The 22,478-nt window shown below is 38.0% G+C and overlaps 1 protein-coding gene across 8 annotated transcripts in view; it reads right to left on the reverse strand.

Annotated features, from left to right (window-relative positions):
• The window catches only part of AQR (aquarius intron-binding spliceosomal factor), a 117,669-nt gene that overhangs the window by 75,579 nt on the left and 19,612 nt on the right, over positions 1 to 22,478 (reverse strand). For all 8 annotated transcript variants that reach the window (XR_006699266.3, XR_012414741.1, XM_005559102.5 and 5 more), the window contains 9 exons: positions 21,400 to 21,520; positions 18,634 to 18,774; positions 16,559 to 16,627; positions 15,585 to 15,685; positions 13,152 to 13,228; positions 8,529 to 8,593; positions 6,229 to 6,345; positions 4,183 to 4,296; positions 968 to 1,071 (listed from right to left, as the gene is read on the reverse strand). Coding sequence is in view for 6 of the 8 variants with exons in the window: in XM_005559102.5 (XP_005559159.2) it covers positions 968 to 1,071; positions 4,183 to 4,296; positions 6,229 to 6,345; positions 8,529 to 8,593; positions 13,152 to 13,228; positions 15,585 to 15,685; positions 16,559 to 16,627; positions 18,634 to 18,774; positions 21,400 to 21,520 (909 nt within the window). In the remaining 2 variants the exon portion in view is untranslated. The remainder of the gene's footprint in view (positions 1 to 967; positions 1,072 to 4,182; positions 4,297 to 6,228; positions 6,346 to 8,528; positions 8,594 to 13,151; positions 13,229 to 15,584; positions 15,686 to 16,558; positions 16,628 to 18,633; positions 18,775 to 21,399; positions 21,521 to 22,478) is intronic.

A 22,478-nucleotide genomic window follows, 5' to 3' on the forward strand; every position in this document is an offset into this window, starting at 1 on the left:
ATCACTTGAACTTGGGAGGCGGAGGTTGCAGTGAGCCAAGATCACACCACTGTACTCCAGTCTGGGCGACAGAGCAAGACGTCGTCCCAAAAAAAAAAAAAGATTCGCCAATAGGAGATTAGCTTTTAAAAAAATAGTATGGTGGTCCTGTTTAATGGAACTCTATGTAGTTATTTAAAAGAATGAAATGAATCTATGTATTATTAATTATATTAAATCCTCATATGAGAATGAACAACCAAACCAACCTCAGTTCATTACATTTTAAATAGTCAAAGAACTAAACATAATTCCTCCCAAGAGCTGGGAGACGATACAGTACAGTAGTTAAAAGTTAGGGCTTGGAAATCACACTATCTGGGTTTAAATTGTATCTCTGCCACTTACTTGCTGTGTAACCTAGGCAAATTACTTAACTATTCTATGCCTCAGATACCTTATATGTAAAATGGTACCTACTTCTAGTATGAGTTTTCAGAGTTGTTTACACACTTAACAGAATGTCTTTCACATAGTAAATAAATGTATGCCATTATTATCACTATTTTCAAAAGGATATATTAGCAGATAACTAAGTGCCAGAGGATATTACTAATTTTATAAATTTTAAACATGCAAAAATTTCCCTAAGTCACACCTCTAGTATCACACATAATGAATCTTTATTGGTTTTTGTCATATGTCGTCTGATTGATGAAAATGACCAGCTTTATATTCTACTCTAAGAAAAATTTAAGATCTAAGAAAAGTGTATACGTCATAAAAAATAGAAACTTTACCAAACATGGATAAGTGACAAAGACATCAAACTGCTGGAGAGAAGCACTAGTTGTAGACATCAATGAAGAGTGAAATAACAAGTAATATTACCTAAAGTACTGCAAAATGATTAAAAGCAATAAAGAAAAGTAAAATTGAGGCAGCATGATACAAAAAAAGAATATATAGTTTTTCCATGTTGTCTTACCTAAGAGGTCCAAAAAACTTGACCAAGGACTCCCGAGTATCTACTTCTGCCACGTTTGAGAGGGCAAAATCATAGAGTTCAGGAAAATGTGCAAAAGCAGCTCTCTAGAAAATAACAGCAAAAAATATTAATAATTAATGTCTACATAATATAAACATCTATTTAAGAATGAAAATATTTTATAAAAATATTAACGCATTTCTCTTTCTTACGTGACCTCTACCTTAATTAGACAGAAGCGTGTAATAAAAAGAGAAAAAACTGCAACTGTCATAGCAGAAATGTAAAAAACAGAGTCGGCGTTCAGCTTTTGATATCTGAAAGCATTTTCAATACATATGAAAATAGCCACAAAGGCAAGCTTTATTGATAGAAGAGGAGAAAAAAACAAATACACACTTGATTATCAAGAACTGGTCTAACAAGACTAAAAGAAAGTCCCAAGGGAAACTCTGGCTGCAGAGAGAACTTGAAGGAAAGACCAAAAACATTATGCTTGTGCCTTGCTTTTGTTTGGAACTCTGGGAAAAGACCTCACAGGGTAGCAGTCTCAACCAACATAGGGTAAGCTGTCAGAAAACAGAAATAGTAGCATTGCAACAGAGTGACTGAGATAATATCCCTAGTCTTCCTTGGGATTTGACGACAGAGTGATTGAAATAATATCCCTAGTCTTCCTTGATGCCCATGTGGCACAGAAAAGATTCAGAAGTTTTCATGTGTTCCATGGTGGATGACACAGAAGGTTGCCAAGGTTGCCAGGAGCAAGCTTGCCATGGGATTATGAGATTACTACACACAATGGCAAAATGACTGCAACCCAAGCATGAGAAAAGAATTGTATAAGCAAGGAAATAAACAGGTCAGTCCTTAGGAGAATGCTAGCACCATCAGGCAAAGTTGGGGCCTCCTCAACAGGGGAAATAGCCAAGTTCCTTGGAAGCAATAATGATGCTTTGCCTGTGTCAATACGATAGACCACATGCCACACCAGCTGTGGTTATTCCAAGGGCACAGGACAAAAACACTAACGCTGTGAAAAAAGCAGGAAAAGACATCTGAGTTAATCCCTCTTCCAAAACAATAAGGCTATTTTGGTATCTCCACATACCTACTAGGAAAGAAAAATAACAGATTTTTTTTCGCTTTGTACACCATTATTTATTTATTTATTTTTCTTCTAAAAACAAGAAAAACGGGATACATGTGGAAATGTGCAGGTTTGTTACATAGGTATACATGTGCCATGGTGGTTTGCTGCACCTATTGGCCTGTCCTCTAAGTTCCCTCCCCTCAACTCCCATCCCCAACAGGTCCTGGTGGGTGTTGATCCCCTCTCTGTGTCCATGTATTCTCAATGTTCAACTCCTGCTTATGAGAACATGCAGTGTTTGGTTTTTCATTCCTGTGTTACTTTGCTGAGGATGATGACTTCCAGCTTCATCCATGTCCCCATAAGGGACATGATCTCATTCCTTTTGATGGCTGCATAGTATTCCATGGTGTGTATGTGCCACATTTTCTTTATCCAGTCTATCATTGATGGGGATTTGGGTCGGTTCCATGTCTTTGCTATTGCAAATAGTGCTGCAATAAACATAAGTGTGCATATGCCTTCATAGTAGAATGATTTATATTCTTTTGGGTATATACCCAGTAATGGGATTGCTGGGTCAAATGGTATTTCTCGTTCTAGATCCTTGAGGGATCACCATACTGTCTTCCACAATGGTTGAACTAATTTACATTGCTACCAACAGTGTAAAAGCATTCCTATTTCTCTGCAGCCTTGCCAGCATCTATTGTTTCCAGAGTTTTTAATAATTGCCATTCTGACTGGTGTGAGATGGTATGATATCTCATTGTGGTTTTGATTTGCATTTCTCTGATGATCAGTGATGTTGAGTTTTTCTTCGTATGTTCGTTGGCCACATAAATGTCTTCTTTTGAGAAGTGTCTGTTCATACATGTTGCCCACTTTTTGATGGGGTTGTTTTTTTCTTGTAAATATGTTTAAGTTCCTTATAAATTCTGGATATTAGACCTTTGTCAGATGGATAGATTGCAAAAATTTTCTCCCATTCTGTAGGTTGCCTGTTCATTCTGATGATAGTTTCTTCTGCTGTGCAGAAGCTCTTTAGTTTAACGAGATCCCATTTGCCAATTTTGGCTTTTGTTGCAATTGCTTTTGGCGTTTTTGTCATAAAGTCTTCGCCCATGCCTATGTCCTGAATGGTATCGCCTAGGTTTTCTTGTAGGGTTTTTATGGTTTTGGGTTTTACTTTTAAGTCTTTAATTCACCTTGAGTTAATTTTTGTATAAGCTGTAAGGAAGGGGTCCAGTTTCACTTTTCTGCATGTGGCTAGCCAGTTTTCCCAGCACCATTTACTGAATAGGAGATCCTTTCCCCATTGCTTGTTTTTGTCATGTTTGTCAAAGATCAGATGGTTGTAGACGTGTGGTGTTATTTCTGAGGTCTCTGTTCTGCTCCACTGGTCTATATGTCTGTTTTGGTACCAGTACCAAGCTGTTTTGGTTACTGTAGCCTTGTAGTATATAGTTTGAAGTCAGGTAGCGTGACGCCTCCAGCTTTGGAGAAGAGAGATCTCTTAAGAGATAGCTAACTTGATTATGAAAGGGTTTGAACTGAACCTTTACCCCCTACAAAAGACTCTTTAAAACAGAAATAGCTGGATTACTTTAAACAGAAATAGCTGGATTATTTTAAACTGACAAATAAAACTTCCTTCTACCATCAGAGAAACTGAAGCTCAAGAACAAGATAAGATCAGCAATAGAAAACAAATGAAGATACTTTTTTGGGCATATCTGAACTACACTGGTAAATTTCAGTCCCATCATATGTGTTCATCTTAAAAATGTGCAAAATGCTTACACACCCCCTGCCATATGTTGAAATACTCTTTAATAAAATAAAACTGACAGCAGAGCTAATATTTAAATGCACCAAACTGGCCCAATAACTAATATTTCTGAGTAGCAAATATCAGTATACTGATTCACAGAATTTAGACAGGTTATAAAAGAAAGTCTTATTTTTCAAGAATTCATCAGAAAAAGAAACATTAAAAATATTGAATATAAAAACACTATTAAATTAACATCGTTTTCAATCTGTACCTATAAAAAACCTAAATTGTAGTATGACAAAACCTTATGGAGCATACACAAAGTCTATAATGTATTTTAATTACCTGTAGAGATGTAATTCTATCATAGTGAATTGTGGTCATCTCATTCTCTGTCAGAGCATTTCCAGTTTGGTCATTAATTTCGAAACCAGTATAGAATTTAAGCATGTCCAAAAGCTGAAGAAACACATTTAAATGTATAAATCATATGAACATAAGGGCAAGAAAGCACAATACTATTTAAAATAATAAACAGGTTCACACAGTTTCTCAGAGGTGCTGAAAAACTCAGGAATGCAAACATTACAAAAAAGATTTTTAGAGTATATCCAACTAAAAATGTTTTAGTTACGTGAAAATGGAGTATGTGAATAAATTGTTAAGTCTATTTCATATACATCATCTACTTCTGCAAAGAAAAACTTATGCTGCAATCCCAATACTTAAGAGACATTAAGGAGGTAATCTAAAGAAGCCCAGCATTTTAATGAAACAAACAAAATCTATCTTATCTATCTACATCACTGAAAACTTACAAAGCTATAGCACCAGAGGGAACTCCTGAGGTCTCTTACTACAGGTTTTGCAATTCATAATTGGAGATACTTTTTTATATGCTGCTTTTTTTTTTTTTTTTTGAGTCAGAGTCAAGCTTTGTCGCCCAGGCTGGAGTGCAGTGGTGCGATCTCGGCTCACTGCAAGCTCTGCCTCCCGGGTTCACGCCATTCTCCTGCCTCAGCCTCCCGAGTAGCTGGGACTACAGGTGCCTGCCACCACGCCCAGCTAATTTTTTGTATTTTTAGTAGAGATGGGGTTTCACCATGTTAGCCAGGATGGTCTCAATCTCCTGACCTCATGATCTGCCCGCCTCGGCCTCCCAAAGTGCTGGGATTACAGGTATGAGCCACCGTGCCTGGCTGTGCTGCTTCTTTTAGGGAAAAACAGTAAGACAGGGAAAGCTAAGTTATTCTTTTTTCTCCATGGCCATCAAAGTCCTTTGGCTTAGTTTCTCTTGCTAACAAGGCTCTGATGTCTCCCCTGTAGCAGCAGCTTCAACAGAGCCTACTGGCTGCACTCAACCCAAATCTTTATTTTTAGATCTAATCTATGGCAGATCAGATATTAGGATTTAAAATATTTTAATATAGTGGCAAATCACTAGATAGAAATTTTAAAAAAGAATAGGAGAAATGCTCACAGATATAAAAGAACAAACGGGATATGTAAACACATACCAAAATTGTATCTCTAAGTATGATCTCATTGAAAGATAGCATTAGAAGTTTGTTAAAAATGATTTCTTCTGCTGGGTGCAGTGGTTCACGCCTGTAATCCCAGCATTTTGGGAGGCCAGGGTGGGCAAATTGCCTTAGTTCAGGAGTGTGAGACCACCTCAGTAACATGGTGAGGCCCTGTGTCTACTAAAAATACAAAACATTAGCCAGGCGTGGTGGTGCATACCTGTAATTCCGGCTGGTATCAGGATGGTATTAAACTGGGGAGGCTGAGGCTGGAGAATCACTTGAACCCAGGAGGCGGAGGCTGCAGTGAGCCGAGATCATGCCACCACCACTGCACTCCAGCCTGGGTGACAGAGCAAACTCTGTCTCCACAAACAAAACAAAACCAAAAGAAATGCTTTCTTCTGCATGACATAACAGGAAATGTAAAATACTGTGTCTTCCTACCAAGACAACAAAGTTAAGTGCATTTGCAGCTTCCTTATTCAAGGGAGCATGTACACTTCTACACCATCAACTGTCTGTCACCATCATCTTATAGAAAGAGTCATAGTATTGGGGCATAGTTCATTTAAAATTAATGCCCATCAGCTATTATATTTCACATAAAATCAAAACTTGTGAACATGTGTGACTGTATTCCCCAAATCATAATTTAGTGCAATAATAAAAATCACATATAATGAACAAAAAGTTATATAATTACTAGAGGCAATCTATATAAGAATACATTCATTTTACACATTAAGACATGACTTTAAAATAACCAGGAGTTTGTGTTATGCCCTGATACTGCCAGTTGTGTGGCAAAGAAAAGATCAGTTTAGAAAGTAAAACAATAAATATGTTCAGATACATAAATATTCACCTGGGAAAAAAGATGGCCATCCTCTTCTCTACGAACAAGATTGGAAAGGTAACAGTGAACCAGAAGGTGGGAGTCATCCAGGATGGTATTAAACCAGCGCCTTGTGGGTAATAGGGCCTGGGAAAAACAAACATCGTAACAGTAAGTTTGCATCTATTCTCCACAGCTAGAAGTGAAATGTACTGATATTTAACTCACAAGTATTAATCACATACAAGGCACCCTCCAACCTTCCAATAGACACACGGTACACAATGCAAGAGGTCCCGTTCATGCTGTAAATAAACCCAGTGGCAATGTTTTTGGTTTTAAAAACAATAATGATGATGAAAGAACTTTTAAGATAAAATTGAAAATAAGGGACCGGGCATGGTAGCTCATGCCTATTATCCCAGCACTTTGGGAGGCCGTGGCAGGTGGATCACCTGAGGTCAGGAGTTCGAGATTAGCCTGGCCAACAGGGCAAATCCCTATCTCTACTAAGAATACAAAAACTAGCTGGGTGTGGTGATGGGCGCCTGTAATCCCAGCTACTCGGGAGGCTGAGGCAGGGAGAATTGCTTGAACCCAGAAGGCAGAGGTTGTCTTCAACCAAGATCCTGCCACCACACTCCAGCTTGGGTGACAGACCAAGACTGTCAAAGACAAGAAAGAAAGAAGAGGAAGGGGAGGAAGGGGAGGAAGGGGAGGAAAGGGAGGGAGGAAGGGAGGGAGGGAGGGAGGGAGGGAGGAAGGAAGGGAGGAAGGGAGGAAGGAAGGAAGGAAGGAAGGAAGGAAGGAAGGAAGGAAGGAAATCTAGCACTAAAGGAATCTCACAGATCATCTTGAGATCCCGTAGTTTTCCAACAAAATCCTACATAAAATCCCATATGTACTGTGTGTAAGTTTAAAAGTGGAGTTGCTCTGAGAAAAAAGGAAGTACAAATTCCTATGTGGAGATTCCTGTTTCCTCTCCTCATGTTCCCCTACACCATAGCTTGCAAATCACTAACCTAATCAAATATCCTCATTTTATAGATGAAGTTATTGAGACCCTCAGAAGTTATAAATTAGTTACTGGCAAAGCTAGAATTTGAAAGATCTCATGAATGACTGCTAGTCCAATATGCTAATACTCGTATCAAGAAACCACCTTACTTCTCCAGATAAGGAACAGATTTTCTTTCAATTTCCCACATTAATGAGAAAGGAAAGGAAATCAATTCTGTATCTGAACTTGTCAGCAAATCCTGCGCGGAAGAGTACGAATTTTTTTTTGTTTTTAAGAATCTTCATTTTAAAAAATTGAACACAGCAGCTATATTTTTCTTCGCAAACATTGGGCACATTTAGAAAAGTGAGATTATTTAAGGAGACAATTATAAACCCATGACTTCAGCCACTATAGAAAACTCTGTATGAGGGGTATTAAAGTATGACACAAAATAAATTGTCACTGCTAGACTCATGTTTAATAACTACACTACGTAATATTTTTTCTACACACAACAGCCCATGATAGATGAGTCAGTCATTTGAAAACTTCAAGGGCCAACTACTCGTGACTTCCTTCTCTAAGTGACACCCTGAAACAGGTGCAAAGTAAAACGAGTTTGAGGTGATGAAGAAGTACTTCATATAGACCAGGCACGGTGGCTCACACCTATAATCCCAAGCAATCCTCCTACTTGGGAGGCCAAGGTGGAAGGACTGCTTGAGCCCAGGAGTTTGAGACCAGCCTGGGCAATATGGTGAAACTCTGTCTCTACAAAAAACACAAAAATTAGCTGGGCGTGGTGGTGCCCAACTGTAGTCTAAGCTGCTCAGGAGTATGAGGTGGATCCGGAGGATCACTTGAGGCCTGGGAGGCGGAGCTTGCAGTGAGCCGAGACGGCGCCACTGCGTTCTAGCCTTGGTGACAGAGCAAGACCCTGTCTCAAAGGAAAGAAAAGAAGAAAAGAGAAGAGAAAAGAAGAGAAGAGAAAATAATTTTTTTAATTTTATTAGTGTATTTTTACTGTATTTTATTGTATTGTATTAACTTTTTATTAATGTATAATGTATATTAATGTATATCAATAAATAATGTATACTATAATATAACATTATACAATACATGGGCGCCCAATATGTATTGTATTATTATACGTATGTATAATATATATGTATACAATAAATAATACAATACATATGTATAATAAATATATACTACATATGTACTGAAAGAAAAGGAAAGAAAAAAAATACTTCATATATAGTCATATGCTCAATCTTGGACCCCCTAATGATTATATAACAAAAGGTCACTGTAGATTTCTTACCTCTAGATCAATCATAAGTTCAATGAATCTTTCACAGTAATGAACTTTGTCCATAGTGACAGGTTCTAGACATAAGAGAGAAAGCATGATAGAATTTTCTTACTAGGCCATTTTGCACGCTGTTTCTGAAAACTGGCAGTTATTTAATAACTTAAATAAAGTCATTTGTCTTTTATTCACCAGAATTGGACTGTGATCTAGAATGAGGATCTCACATATATGTATTTTTTTAAGGCAGGTCTTACCCTGATACTTAGCTCTACAAATATGAGAAAATAAAAAATCTAGCTTGGGTCAGAAGCACATTTTAAAAATCAGGTTTGCAAAGACATTTTAAAAGTATTAATCTTTAAAAATCCGTATTTAATTAGATCTTGGAAAAACTTAGAGATATAAAAACTAGAAGGCAGTTTTATATCAGTTTTTGCTCCACTTTCCTCATTGTCTTTACATTCTAAACTTCTGAGAGTTTTCTCATATGTACAAACACACAAACGTGTATCTACACACACACACCTTTAAACTGCACTGAAAACTAATTAGAGATAATTTTTATGATTTTTTCCACTGTACATATATTACTTTAACATTAGAATGCCAATGACACAACGAACAATAAAAATACCTTCTAAATCACTAGCTTATTATATTACTATTTATGAGCATAATATACTATTTTTACAAACATTTATTTTTGTTTTTAAATAATTACAACCTTAGGGCATGAAATTCTTTCAGAGTACAAGCTTTTTTCCAATGCCAGGAAATGGTCTACCATTTTACCAACTAAAACCATCCTGTCAAGTTGGTTTCAATTAAAACAAAGATAATTTTAGGTTTCCTGTTGCTACTTAGTTTAAAGACTTGCAGCAGTGACTAACACCCAGTGCCAGACCTACAGAAGGCATCCTACAAATGCTTACATAAAAATCCATTTATTTATCTGTAGTGTACCGGAAAATGGAAAGCTTAATGTAAAGCAAGAAATGCGAATACTTTTGTGTTTAACATATACAGAAATGTTAACTGGAACTTTTTCAGCTAGCATATGCCCATAATCCAAACCCTGAAATAACAGAAGTATAGAAATTATTAGCTGGAAAAGACCTTTGAGAGCATCTATTCTAGATCTTCATTTTCCAGGTAGAAAAACATGATCAGAGAAAATGACCTGATAAAGGTGTAAAGCTAGAATGGTTGGTTAGAACTGGAACCCAGGTTTTCTGAGACATACACATACAGTTGTTTAAAATAAAAATTTAAAGGAGCAATTTTTAAATTAAATCCATTCAAACCAATCTTTTGTTGCTACCTTTTGTTCTTGTAACCGTCAAAGGAAAACATTTTTTCCCAAACTAAAAGAGTGAGCAAATTCTGAATTCTGTATCTTTATTTATGTCTTGAGAAATTACTGGCAATGGCCTATTTAAAATTAGAAAACAATGCATGGTGCTCAAGTTCTGTGCCCTGGTGAATAAAGTTGCATGTTTTTACCATAGCTGGTCTACTGGGCATGTTGCCTAAGGTAGAAACCTTGGTATCCCAATTTCAGGCACAAATATATCCTTATCATTTGTCTCTGCTACACTGTAACTTTTTTACCCTTCTAACAGCAATCTTAACATCTCAGACTATCCTACACAGATTTTCAACAACTCATCTGGGCATTCCGTTTTTAATGACCCTATTTTAAAAGGAAACTACAATCCTTCTTAAAATCTTTGAAAAATTAGCCTTCTGTTTCCTAAGTATATAATCCATCTATCTTCATACCCATTCTGAACTGGCAAATTATTGTCACCATCCTGTTAGTTCCTTTGCCAGCAAGCTGACAAGTTTTGATAAAAACTCAAGACTAAGAAATGATGTTTTCTAGCCAGGTGCAGTGGCTCACACCTGTAACCTCAGCACTTTGGGAGGCTGAGGAGGGATCACTTGAGGTCAGGAGTCCAAGACCAGCCTGGCCAACATAGTGAAACTCCATATCTACTAAGAATACAAAAATTAGCCGGACATGGTGGTGTGCACCTGTAGTACCAGCTACTCGGGAGGCTGAGGCAGGAGAATCACTTGGACCCAGGAGGCAGATGTTGCAGTGAGCTGAGTTTGCACCACTGCACTCCAGCCTGGGAGACAGAATGAAACTCCATCTCAAAAAAAAAAAAAAAAAAGTTGTTTTCGGACAGTATATAAACAATAGTGGCAACAGCAAGTGGTTTATAGGCTGTTAAATTACTGCATGCCCTATGTTCTTGTTTTTGAAACCTAGATGACCCTAGATAAACATTCCACAGTTAGAGATATCAATTTTTATTATAGACATTAGTTCTATAGACATTAGTACCTCAAAGCACTCAATGTTACTCTTTGTGCCAAGAAAAACCCAATCTTAGGCCAGGCGCGGTGGCTCACACCTGTAATCCCAGCACTTTGGGAGGCCGAGGCGTGCAGATCATGAGGTCAGGAGATTGAGACCATCCTGGCTAACACGGTGAAACCTCATCTCTACTAAAAATACAAAAAATTAGCCGGGCGTGGTGGTGGGCACCTGTAGTCCCAGCTACTCGGGAGGCTGAGACAGGAGAATGGCATGAACCTGGGAGGCTGAAGTTGCAGTAAGCCGAGATCACGCCACTGCACTTCAGCCTGGGCAACAGAGCAAGACTCTGTCTCAAAAAAAAAAGAAAGAAGAAAACCCAATCTTAGTCCTCTTTCCAGGTTGAAGGCACTTAGTGTTAAGATACAGACACACTAACATTAAGTGACTTAAGATTATAAGCATAAAACGTTTTCTTTATACTAATGCTAGCAGCAGTACTGTGCCCCAAATCAGATACAAATGATTTACTGCATTGGTATCAACTCCTCACTGAATTGTAGCTATGATTTTCAGCTATAAAATATTACTTGAAGGGTCGGCATTTATAACTCATTCCATTGTATTTTTTTAAAAGCTGTACTTTCTGATGCAAAAATATAAATATGGTACACCTATAGAGCTGTTCTTAGATTATATTCCACTTAAAAATATTAAACAACTGGCTGGGCATAGTGGCTCATGCCTGTAATCCCAGCACTTTGGGAGGCTGAGACGGGTGGATTACCTGAGGTCAGGAGTTCAAGACCAGCCTGGCCAACATGGTAAATCCCCGTCTCTACTAAAAATACAAAACTTAGCTGGGCGTGGTGGCACACGCTTGTAACTCCAGCTACTCAGGAGGCTGAAGTAGGAGAACTGCTTGAGTCCGGGAGACGAAGGTTGCAGTGAGCCAAGATTGTGCCACTGCACTCCAGCCTGGCTGACAGAGTGAGACTGTCTCAAAAAATAATAATAATAAACAATTATAATTATATACAATTATATAATATAATAAACATAATATATAATAATATATATAATATAATAAATAAACAATTATAATTATATCTTATATATATTATGTATATAAATATATATAATTATATTTTATTTTATATATATTTATATATAATAAAAATATATATACATTTTTATATAGTATATACTCTATATAATATATACTTACTTTTTTTTTTTTTTTTTTTTTTTGAGACGGAGTCTCGCTCTGTCGTCCAGGCTGGAGTGCAGTGGCGCGATCTCGGCTCACTGCAAGCTCCGCCTCCCGGGTTCACACCATTCTCCTGCCTCAGCCTCCCGAGTAGCTGGGACTACAGGCGCCCACAACCGCGCCCGGCTAATTTTTTGTATTTTTAGTAGAGACGGGGTTTCACCGTGGTCTCGATCTCCTGACCTTGTGATCCGCCTGCCTCGGCCTCCCAAAGTGCTGGGATTACAGGCGTGAGCCACCGCGCCCGGCCTATACTTACTTTTTAAATCAATAAATGGAGCTATGATGGAGGAAAATCCTTCTATTTAGTCTTTTAGCTCAAATATCAGTAATATTTCTCCTTTTTTCCTCCAAACAGTATCAATAGTACTAAAAACACTATTCAGCACCATATTATAAATAACATGCAAATATGGTCTGTAATTTTCCTGTTCACAACTGTATCCCAGCACCTTAGACAGGACCTAGATTTAGTAATTAGGTGATAAAAATATTTGCTACTTAAAGGAATATTTCAATAACCACACTGGTGCCTTTAAAATAACCCTTAGGCCAGACGTGGTGGCTTACGCCTGTAATCCCAGCACCTTGGGAGGCTGAGGTGAATGGATCACTTGAGGTCAGGAGTTCGAGACCAGCCTGGCCAACATGGATAAACCTCATCTCTACCAAAAATAAAAAACTAGCCAGGCATGGTGGCACAAGACTGTAATCACAGCTACTCGGGAGGCTGAGGCAGGAGAATCGCTGGAACCCTGGACGGGGAGGTTGCAGTGAGCCAAAATCATGCCACTGCACTCCAGCCTGGGTGACAGAGCAAGACTCTGTCTCAAAAAATAAATAAAATAAAATAAAATAACCTTAAAGGCAGTCCCAATACTCACACTGGTAACATATTTAAAAAGGAGAGGACATACACTTTGCCAATACAATTTAAAATCATTCCAAGAACAGTTTTTATATTAGAGATGAGTAAATACCACAGGGGCAGTTACATGAGAATTTCCCAAATGCATTGAGTAAAAAAGATAGTTACCGGAAAGTGGGACTGACTTCAGTACAGAGATAAACTTCTGGATGAGTTGTGAAAGAAATCTCCTCTCTTGATATGCCCTAAAATCAGAAAGAACATTGACCAATTATTTTCGAAAAATAGTCATTTCAAAAGTAAATTCTAAATGTTGATAATGGCTTTCCTATACTGTTCAACTGTTCATTTCTCTGTGAAGCTGGGACTATAACTTGAATATACAGCTTCTTCTTTCTATGTAAATGCAGTGCGATATGAAGAAAAGGAGAGTCACATTACTGATCTAATAAGCCACCTAAGCAAGCACCTCCTTCTTGCACCGTGAACGTTTTCTTTTTTTCTTTTTTGAGTTGGAATCTCGCTCTGCTGCCCAGGCTGGAGTGCAGTGGCACAATTTCATCTCACTGCAACCTCCACCTCCAGGGTTCAAGTAATTCTCTTGCCTCAGCCTCTGGAGTAGCTGGGACTACAGGTGCCTGCTACCATGCCCAGCTAATTTTTGTATTTTCAGTAGAGATGGGGCTCCACCATCTTGGCCAGGCTGGTCTTGAACTCCTGACCTTGTGATCCACCTGCCTTGACCTCCCAAAGTGTTGGGATTACAGGCGTGAGCCATGACACCCAGCCTGAGCCACAGCGCCCAGCCAAACATTTTCATGTGATTTACAAGTCAGACTGAGAAAGAAGTTACAATTCCATTTATAGTCTGCCCTTACCATTAAAAATCTCACATTTAATGTAGTTAAAATGCGATGAAAAATATTATAACATTTAAGTATTAAGTATAAGAGAGTATTACAACAGCTAAAGATCAAATGCTTAAAAAACAATTTTCTATTCATTACTACTTTAAGATACATTCACTAATGAACAGACATGTATCAAGTATCGTATAGCTGTAAATGCTTGTAACAGTCCTGCTGGAAATACAAAGAAGGGGAATGGCTAAAATCTACTTGTAATAACAAGTCATATATTATAAACACAATTAGTAATATATGCCAGTATGCAATTAATAAAACTGCCTGACACTAATTAAGCATGCATGGTGCCAGCAGGATCTAAACTACGCTAAACACTTCACATCTTTTTCTTTTTTTTTTTTTTTTTTGAGACGGAGTCTCGCTGTCGCCCAGGATGGAGTGCAGTGGCATGATCTCGGCTCAGTGCAAGCTCCGCCTCCCAGGTTCACACCATTCTCCCGCCTCAGCCTCCCAAGTGGCTGGGACTACAGGCGCCCGCCACCATGCCCAGCTAATTTTTTGCATTTTTTTTTAGTAGAGACAGGGTTTCACCACGTTAGCCAGGATGGTCTCATCTCCTGACCTTGTGATCCGCCTGCCTCGGCCTCCCAAGGTGCTGGGATTACAGGTGTGAGCCACTGCACCCGGCCTTCACAACATATTTAATACTGATAACAGTCCTCGGAAATGGGAAATATTGTCCAGATTTCACAATGAGGCTTAGAGGTGAAGTAACTTGCCCAAAGTCATACAACAGTTGAGTGTGGAATCTAGCTAAGTCTGATTGTAGAACATCCCAATCATTACATAAACAGCCGGTGTTTCAAAAAAAATCAGAGCATGTGTTCTAGGAGTTCAGATGAAAGCACTATGATCTAAAGTAGTTGGTCTGGAAGAGTGTTTATATGGTTAATATTGAATTAAGTGGAGTGAAGAGGAAAGGGATTTAGGAAAGAAATGCTTAAGAAACAATGACTAGAGTATTCCAGTGATTTACAAGAGTCACAAGAAACAGCTGGAAGCTTCTGAAAGCCTTGTAAGAAGTTTAGAGTTAGGCTGGGCGCAGTGGCTTATGCCTGTAATCCCAGCACTTTGGGAGGCCAAGGCAGGCGGATCACCTGAGGTCCGGAGTTTGAGACCAGCCTGACCAACATGGAGAAACCCCATCTCTACTATAAATAAAAAATTAGCTGGGCGTGGTGGCGCATGCCTAGAATCCCCCAGCTACTTGGAGGCTGGGGCAGGAGAGTCGCTTGAACCTGGGAGGCAGAGGTTGCAGTGAGCCACAGTCGCACTATTGCACTCCAGCCCGGGCAACAAGAGTGAAACTTGGTCTCCAAAAAAAAGTGAAGGAGTAAGAAAAGAAACAAAAAGTTATATTAATAGCCTAAAGATAGTGGAGCAAATTGAGAATCATCCATGAGGCACACGGACAATAGGCAGGGAGAAAAACAGTGGGTCAACTATATATACTTAGTAGCACAGAAAGAAGGAAAAGAAGAAAAGCATGATGTTCTGGCTTCTGCTTTAGATCTTTGTGAAAAATATTCTTATGACAGTCTAGGTAAAAGTACTTATTATAATAACTTATTTGGGCTCAGCACTATATAAAGGGAAACAACAAACCAGTCAACATCATCTAAAGTCCACAATCCAGCATAATAAGCCAACATGAAATGAAGCTCTGCCAACATACTGTTCTCTTGCTTCTGGATCCATCTTTTCATCATTCTTTTTAATCAAGTTCCAGAATTTTCTTAGCTTAGGTGTCTTTTTTAATTCTAATTCCAATCGTGCCTGAAGAAGAGATGTGTTATTAAATTACCAGTAACCTCAAAGTTTACAAGGATAAGGATTAGATCAACTATTTGCTAGTTTTCTAATATATGAGTACAAAAGAGAGCAATCAAGATTGTAAGCTCAATAATTATTTTTTTATTTCAAAACTTAAAGAGCTAAGTCTGAAAAATATATGCATCAACACTTAGCATAATCACTGAGGTTTGAAAAATATGAGTCTGAAAAAATGCACAAAAAACAGCTATCACAAGTAAATAAGGAAATGTGCACATTAGCATATTGTCACTTTTTAACTTAGTATTAACTATTTATATGTGCCTTATGTTTTCATGCCCATCAACTGGTACTTATGAATGAGTCTGCATATCTGAGTATAAGCAGAAACACCTACGTGCAGGAAATGAAACTCTGAATAAAGCATTACACTGAAATCTGATAGTTTTAACTTTACCTAAGATGTATTCATTTGGCTTTGGTGCTTGCACATATTACCCAATGAAGACTTTATGAAAAAATGGAAGTCATTAATATTAGGTATGATCCAGATCTTCTCCTACAGCTACATATATACTCTAATCAAGGAAAAAAAAAATTCAAGTCCACATTTAGTCTCATCTATACTTTGCTAAATTAACCCCCCTTTCTCTACAAGTTCAATAGATACTACCTTCTTCATTTTATATTACTAAAATTAAGTTAAACATCAAATGCACATAAAAACTTTATCTGTAAGTTAATGCAAAGTGGTTTTTCTAAGAAAAGGGGTATTTACCTACCACTTGTATATCCAAGATTAAGGCTATAGACTCTAAAACCACATGCTCTACTTATAACACATACATTCCTAAGATTCTGAAATTAGAGACTTACCAGCTGTAAGCCCATCCACATTGGGAGGGAGATAAGCTGCTGTACTTGACTCCGTATCAAGTCTACCTCCTGTTTAGGGCATGAAGGAAACAAGTTCATAAACATACCAGCATTTCTACCTAAGTCTTTACATTAAGAAGTATTACTGCCTTTTTAAGTCCTGGATGGAAAACACGCCACCAGTATTTTCCAATTAATATTTTGATATTAAAAAGTTTAATGTTTTAAAAAAGATTCCATCCTTATTATTTACAGATTTTGTATTTGCAAATTCATACACTAACAAAAATGTATTTGTAACTCCAAAATCAATACTCCATGTGCTTTCACAGTCATCCAGACAAAAATCTGAGTTGCCTGACGTGCACATTCTCAGGTGAGACTGAACTGATGCTCTGCTTCATTCTCATTGAGTACTTTTTTTTTTGGCATGTTTGTGCTTTTTGATGATTTCACTGTTTAAAATGGCACCAAGCCCAAGGCTGAAGTGCTGTCTGATGTTCATGGGTGCAAGAAGGCTGTGATATGTCTTACAGAGAAAATACGTATGTTAGACAAGCTTCATTCAGGCATAATTATAGTGCTGTTGGCAGTGAGTTCATGGTTAATGAATCAACAATATACAATAAATAAGCTGTCTTTAAATAGAAACACACACAAAATAAGGCTATGTATTGATAGTTTGTATAATGTCATGACCAACGCTTGCAGGAACCTAACCCTGTACTTCCTCAAGGAGTAATGGTTCAGCATTAGCTCATTCAGTGTTCATAGCTACTTTATAAAATGAACGTAACTACCTCAAATAAGAATTGACTGCATATTTTAAAAGATAAAGCATTTCAATAATAAACTAGTTTGGTAAGTTGGTTAAAACTATCACCAAATTACTAATACTAATAAAATCTTATTTCTGCTTAGTTTCTGATAAGAAATCACATCTATTTATATTTCTATTTGTTCTGTTTAGTTTAATAAATGTTAAAGAGATAACAGTGGTATCCAGTGCAGGCATCATAAATCTTTTTTTATGCCTTTAAAAGATCCATGTGAGATAGTACATGGAAACAGCTAATAACTATCCATCTATTAACACTCAGTCTTCAGGATAAGAAAGAACTCCGTGTAGGCCGGGCGCGGTGGCTCAAGCCTGTAATCCCAGCACTCTGGGAGGCCGAGGCGGGTGGATCACGAGGTCAGGAGATCGAGACCATCCTGGCTAACACGGTGAAACCCCGTCTCTACTAAAAAAAATACAAAAAACTAGCCTGGCGAGGTGGCGGGCGCCTGTAGTCCCAGCTATTCGGGAGGCTGAGGCAGTAGAATGGCGTAAACCCGGGAGGCGGAGCTTGCAGTGAGCTGAGATCCGGCCACTGCACTCCAGCCCAGGCGACAGAGCGAGACTCCGTCTCAAAAAAAAAAAAAAAAAAAAAAAAAAGAACTCCGTGCATTCTCCTGCATGGGTGTAAGTGAATTATCAATTCAGAGGCACTAGATAAATATGTATATTTACCAGATAACCACAGTAGGAAAACTCAAATAAAACATTAATTACTGAAAAAATTTAATTTTTTAGAAGATAATCTTATGAGGGATGAAAATGTATCACACACAAGACATTTTCAAAGATCATCTACAAATGGCCTTTATCAGTTAACTCAAAATACAACTCTCCTACTGACCAACCAGCCTGTGCATAAGGCATGATGAAAAGTAATGAAACTACATCCCTGTATGTATATGCAGTTTGTGGCACAGATCTCATTACTACAATTCCATATTAACCAGTCTCCTTGCTGCTTCTCCTTTTTGTGCTCTCTTTGGAGTTTCAGTTCTTATAATCATTTTTCTTAAGAGTCCAGATAGAAAAAATTAAGTATCAAGTTCAAATCTATTAAAAAGTGAACATATCTTACAAAATGGTTTTACTGATAAGTGGCTGAAATCAAGCTAAGCATTATCCTTATTCGCCACTATTATGGATGAAGAGTTGGCTACAGAGGTAATTTCATCTAAACTCAACCTAAAAGAACAAGAAAACTCGAAAATTACCCCAAAATATAAAGTAAAAGTACCAAACTATTGAAGCAATGATCAAGAAAAAGTAGTAAGACTGTCTGTTCATGAAGTGAAAATTCACCATCAGTTTCAGCTAAGGCCGCCTTCAAGATGTGTTTAAAAAAGAATGGGAAGTGATCTGGCTTCTTCTTAAAAATCTGAAAAGAAAAAGAATAAAAATTCATTTTGAATTGGTTTGCTCACTTAAGCTTTAAAGAAGCCCTAGTAGGCTTTTTAGCAGTCTATTAAAAAAAACCAAATAATTACAAAAGAGTTATTTGCGTATCTATAAAATAAGCATCACGTGCTTACTTATAATTAATGGCAAGTCAAATACAGGTTTCTGACAGGACTATGAGAGAGTTGCAGAAACTTTTAGCTAATAAAATAATGGCTTTAATTTCTTTAGTTTTTCCTCTGTGGATTATGCCTGTATTTGGCTTAGGCTTTGTTTTCTTATTATGGATCTGAAGTGTTTTAATTTCTCTGATTTAAACAAAAGAAACTACATCTTTAGCAAAAATTGTAGTTTTCACACTGTAATTAATCTCAAGGACAGCCCCTCCTGCTTTATATTAGCTCTTTACTCTTAAGTTATATATAATGTAAATATATTCAAGCCTCTTTGACCTACCTCTGTTTCTAGTTACTGCCGCAGACAAGCACTCCAAGCGTGTGGTCTACGCTAGTTGTTTTCATTCACTTCTCTAAGACAAGCTCTCCTGAAGCTGTATGGCTGTCAAGTCATATGGACCGTTATGAAGCCTCAACTCCTTTTCAGCATATTGAAGGCTCTTTTTCTTTCGTCTGTTATCTAAACAGCAATATTCCTAGGGTTCTAGCCTCATTCTTCTCCCCCTATTACTTCAACCACTAAATACCAATGATTCCAAATATACATCTGCAGTCTAGATTTCCCTTCTGAGCTCTCAAACCTTAGAGTCCTCTGTCTACTAGATGACTTAAATCTAGATATTCCAAAGGCAATTTAAACTGAATATGTCCAAATTCAATTCAAGAGTTTTGTATCCTCCAAATTATTCCTCAGTCTCTATTACCTATCTTGGTAAATGGTACCATCATCTATTATATTCATTTGCCCAAGCCTGGAAGGTTATTGAAAATAACACCCTTTCCTAATGCTACTTCAACTGATTATCAAATTCAATCAATTCTACCTTCTAAATCTCTGTATATTCTCTAAATCTGTATTATTATTTCTCTATTTCAAGGCTTAATCACCAAAGTGATCTTTATAACAGGCAAATTGACCAGGTTATTCCCTGGCTCAAAAAATTTTCCTTCTTCCTTTCTATAATAGCTTGAAGCAACTTCAAGAAATCCTGAGGCTCTCTTGATATCGACATAAAACCCATAGTTTATTTTGAGCTCTCATGTGCCCTGAGATGGTAGTCATTTAATGAATATTTGAGAGAAGTATCCATGCCTTTATCTTAAAGACTCTATCACCTTCTCACTTCGGAGACCATTTACTCAAAACAGATGACAGGCATCCATTCCTTTTTTTTTTTTTTTTTTTTTCATTTAAAAAAGTCTGACTGGAAGAGAAGAAACTCTTGATGAAGTGACCATTATATGCTGGGCAAAGAAAACAAAGGTTTTGGATCTCTACTTATCAAGCTTCTGTTGCACCAGCACAAAAAGGAAACATCAGTGCATTAGAAATTTCTAAAAGGAAAAATAGATCCCAAATCAAGGACAAAAAGAACAGGCAGGGCACGGTTACTCATGGCTGTAATCCCTGCACAAGGCGGGTGGATCACCTGAGGTCAGGAGTTTGACACCAGCCTGGCCAACATGGTGAAACCCCGTCTCAACTAAAAACACAAAAATTAGCTGGGCATGGTGGCGGGCACCTGTAATCCCAGCTTCTCGGGAGGCTGAGGCAGGAGAATTGCTGGAACCTGGGAGGCAGAGGTTGCAGTGAGCTGAGATCACACCATTTGCACTCCAGCCTGGATGATAAGAGCGAAATTCAGTTTCAAAAAAAAAAAAAAGAACGTTGAAATTATAACATAAGCATCTGTCTTGACTTTGGTAACTTTTTTTTATTCATGTAAAACTACAAATATACACTTTCTCTTGTGAAAAAAGACACTGAGAAGTATCTCATTTGAACATTATATACTTGCACTTTTTCTCTTCTTAGAGATAGGGTTTCGCTCTATTATCCAGCTGGAGTGCTGTGGTGCAATCATAGTTGATTGCAGCCTCGAACTCCTAGGCTGAAGCGGTCCTCTTGCCTCAGTCTCCCAAGTAGCTGGGACTACAGACTCACGCCACCATGCCTGGCTAATTTTTTTTTTTAAAGAGACAGGTTTTTGCTTTGTTGCCCAGGCTGGTCTTGAACTCCCGGCCTCAAGCAATCCTCCCACCTCAGCCTTCCAAAGTACAGGATTACAGGCATGATCCAGGCATGAGTGACAGCACTCAGCCTATTTGTATTTATTAATATAATTTCCATTTTGCCAGCTTCTGATGTAAGTTGTTATAACATATACCATTCTTTGTTTCAAACACAAAGCAGAAAAATAACTCACATTCATAAATTTTCAATTCATAGTAAATTATTAAATCGTTTGAAGGAAGTGTTGAAACCAAAAGAAAATGTATCTTTCACATACTCATTCTTTTGCTCAGTATTTGCTTTAATGCTAGGTAAAATTCTGCTCTAAAAGCACCACTATCAGTAAAAGTTCTGCCACTTTGTAATGGCTTAAGTGGGTCAGTATGAAAGCTATGAAGTAATTTAAATCAGTTACCTCCCATGCAGGCACGTTTTCTCTGAACTTCTCATTCACCATACAGCAAATTGACATTAAATAGGCCTTGCTGGATACCTCAGGAGAATAATTCATCCAGAGATAATTTTCAAGATACTGGCTATAAAGAGTAAAAAGCACAGAATATTTCATTAGTTACCACCACTCACTGTAATGTATAACTCACCCAGAAAAGCATAATTATTTACAACTTTCTGAAAATATTTTGGAAATCTCTATTTATAACTTGGAATCCTTGGCTGGGTGTCATAGCTCATGCCTGTAATCTTTGGGAGGCCAAGGTGGATGGATCACTTGAGGTCAGGAATTGTGATATGGTGAAACCCCATCTCTATTAAAAATACAAAAATTAGCTGGGTGTGGTGGCACACGCCTGTAATCCCAGCTACTCAGGGGGCTGAGGCAGGAGAATCACTTGAACCCAGGAAGAAGAGGATGCAGTGAGCTGAGATTGCACCACTACACTCCAGCCTGGCCAACAGAGCTAGACCCCGTCTTCAAAAACAAACAAAAAAAAGGCCGGGCGCGGTGGCTCAAGCCTGTAATCCCAGCACTTTGGGAGGCCGAGACAGGTGGATCAAGAGGTCAGGAGATCGAGACCATCCTGGCTAACACGGTGAAACCCCATCTCTACTAAAAAATACAAAAAAACTAGCTGGGCGAGATGGCGGGCGCCTGTAGTCCCAGCTACTCGGGAGGCTGAGGCAGGAGAATGGCATGAACCCAGGAGGCGGAGCTTGCAGTGAGCCGAGATCGCGCCACTGCACTCTAGCCTGGGTGACAGAGCGAGACTCCGTCTCAAAAAAAAAAAAAAAAAAAAAAACTTGGAACCCTTCACAAATTTACCTGTTGTCTAGGTCACTGCTACCAGCTACAAATTTATGTATAGAAAACACAGCTTTGGAGAATGACAGTCTTACACATTCAAATACAAAGGTATCAAACGTTGCCAACATACATAATTATCACCACCAGACCACTGGATATTCCCTTACTTAAGGCGCTTTTTTTTTTTTGAGATGGAGTTTTGCTCTTGATGCCCAGACTGGAGTACAATG

Source organism: Macaca fascicularis, chromosome 7 (genome assembly GCF_037993035.2).
Source record: "Macaca fascicularis isolate 582-1 chromosome 7, T2T-MFA8v1.1".
In the NCBI taxonomy this organism is placed as follows: Eukaryota; Metazoa; Chordata; class Mammalia; order Primates; family Cercopithecidae; genus Macaca; species Macaca fascicularis.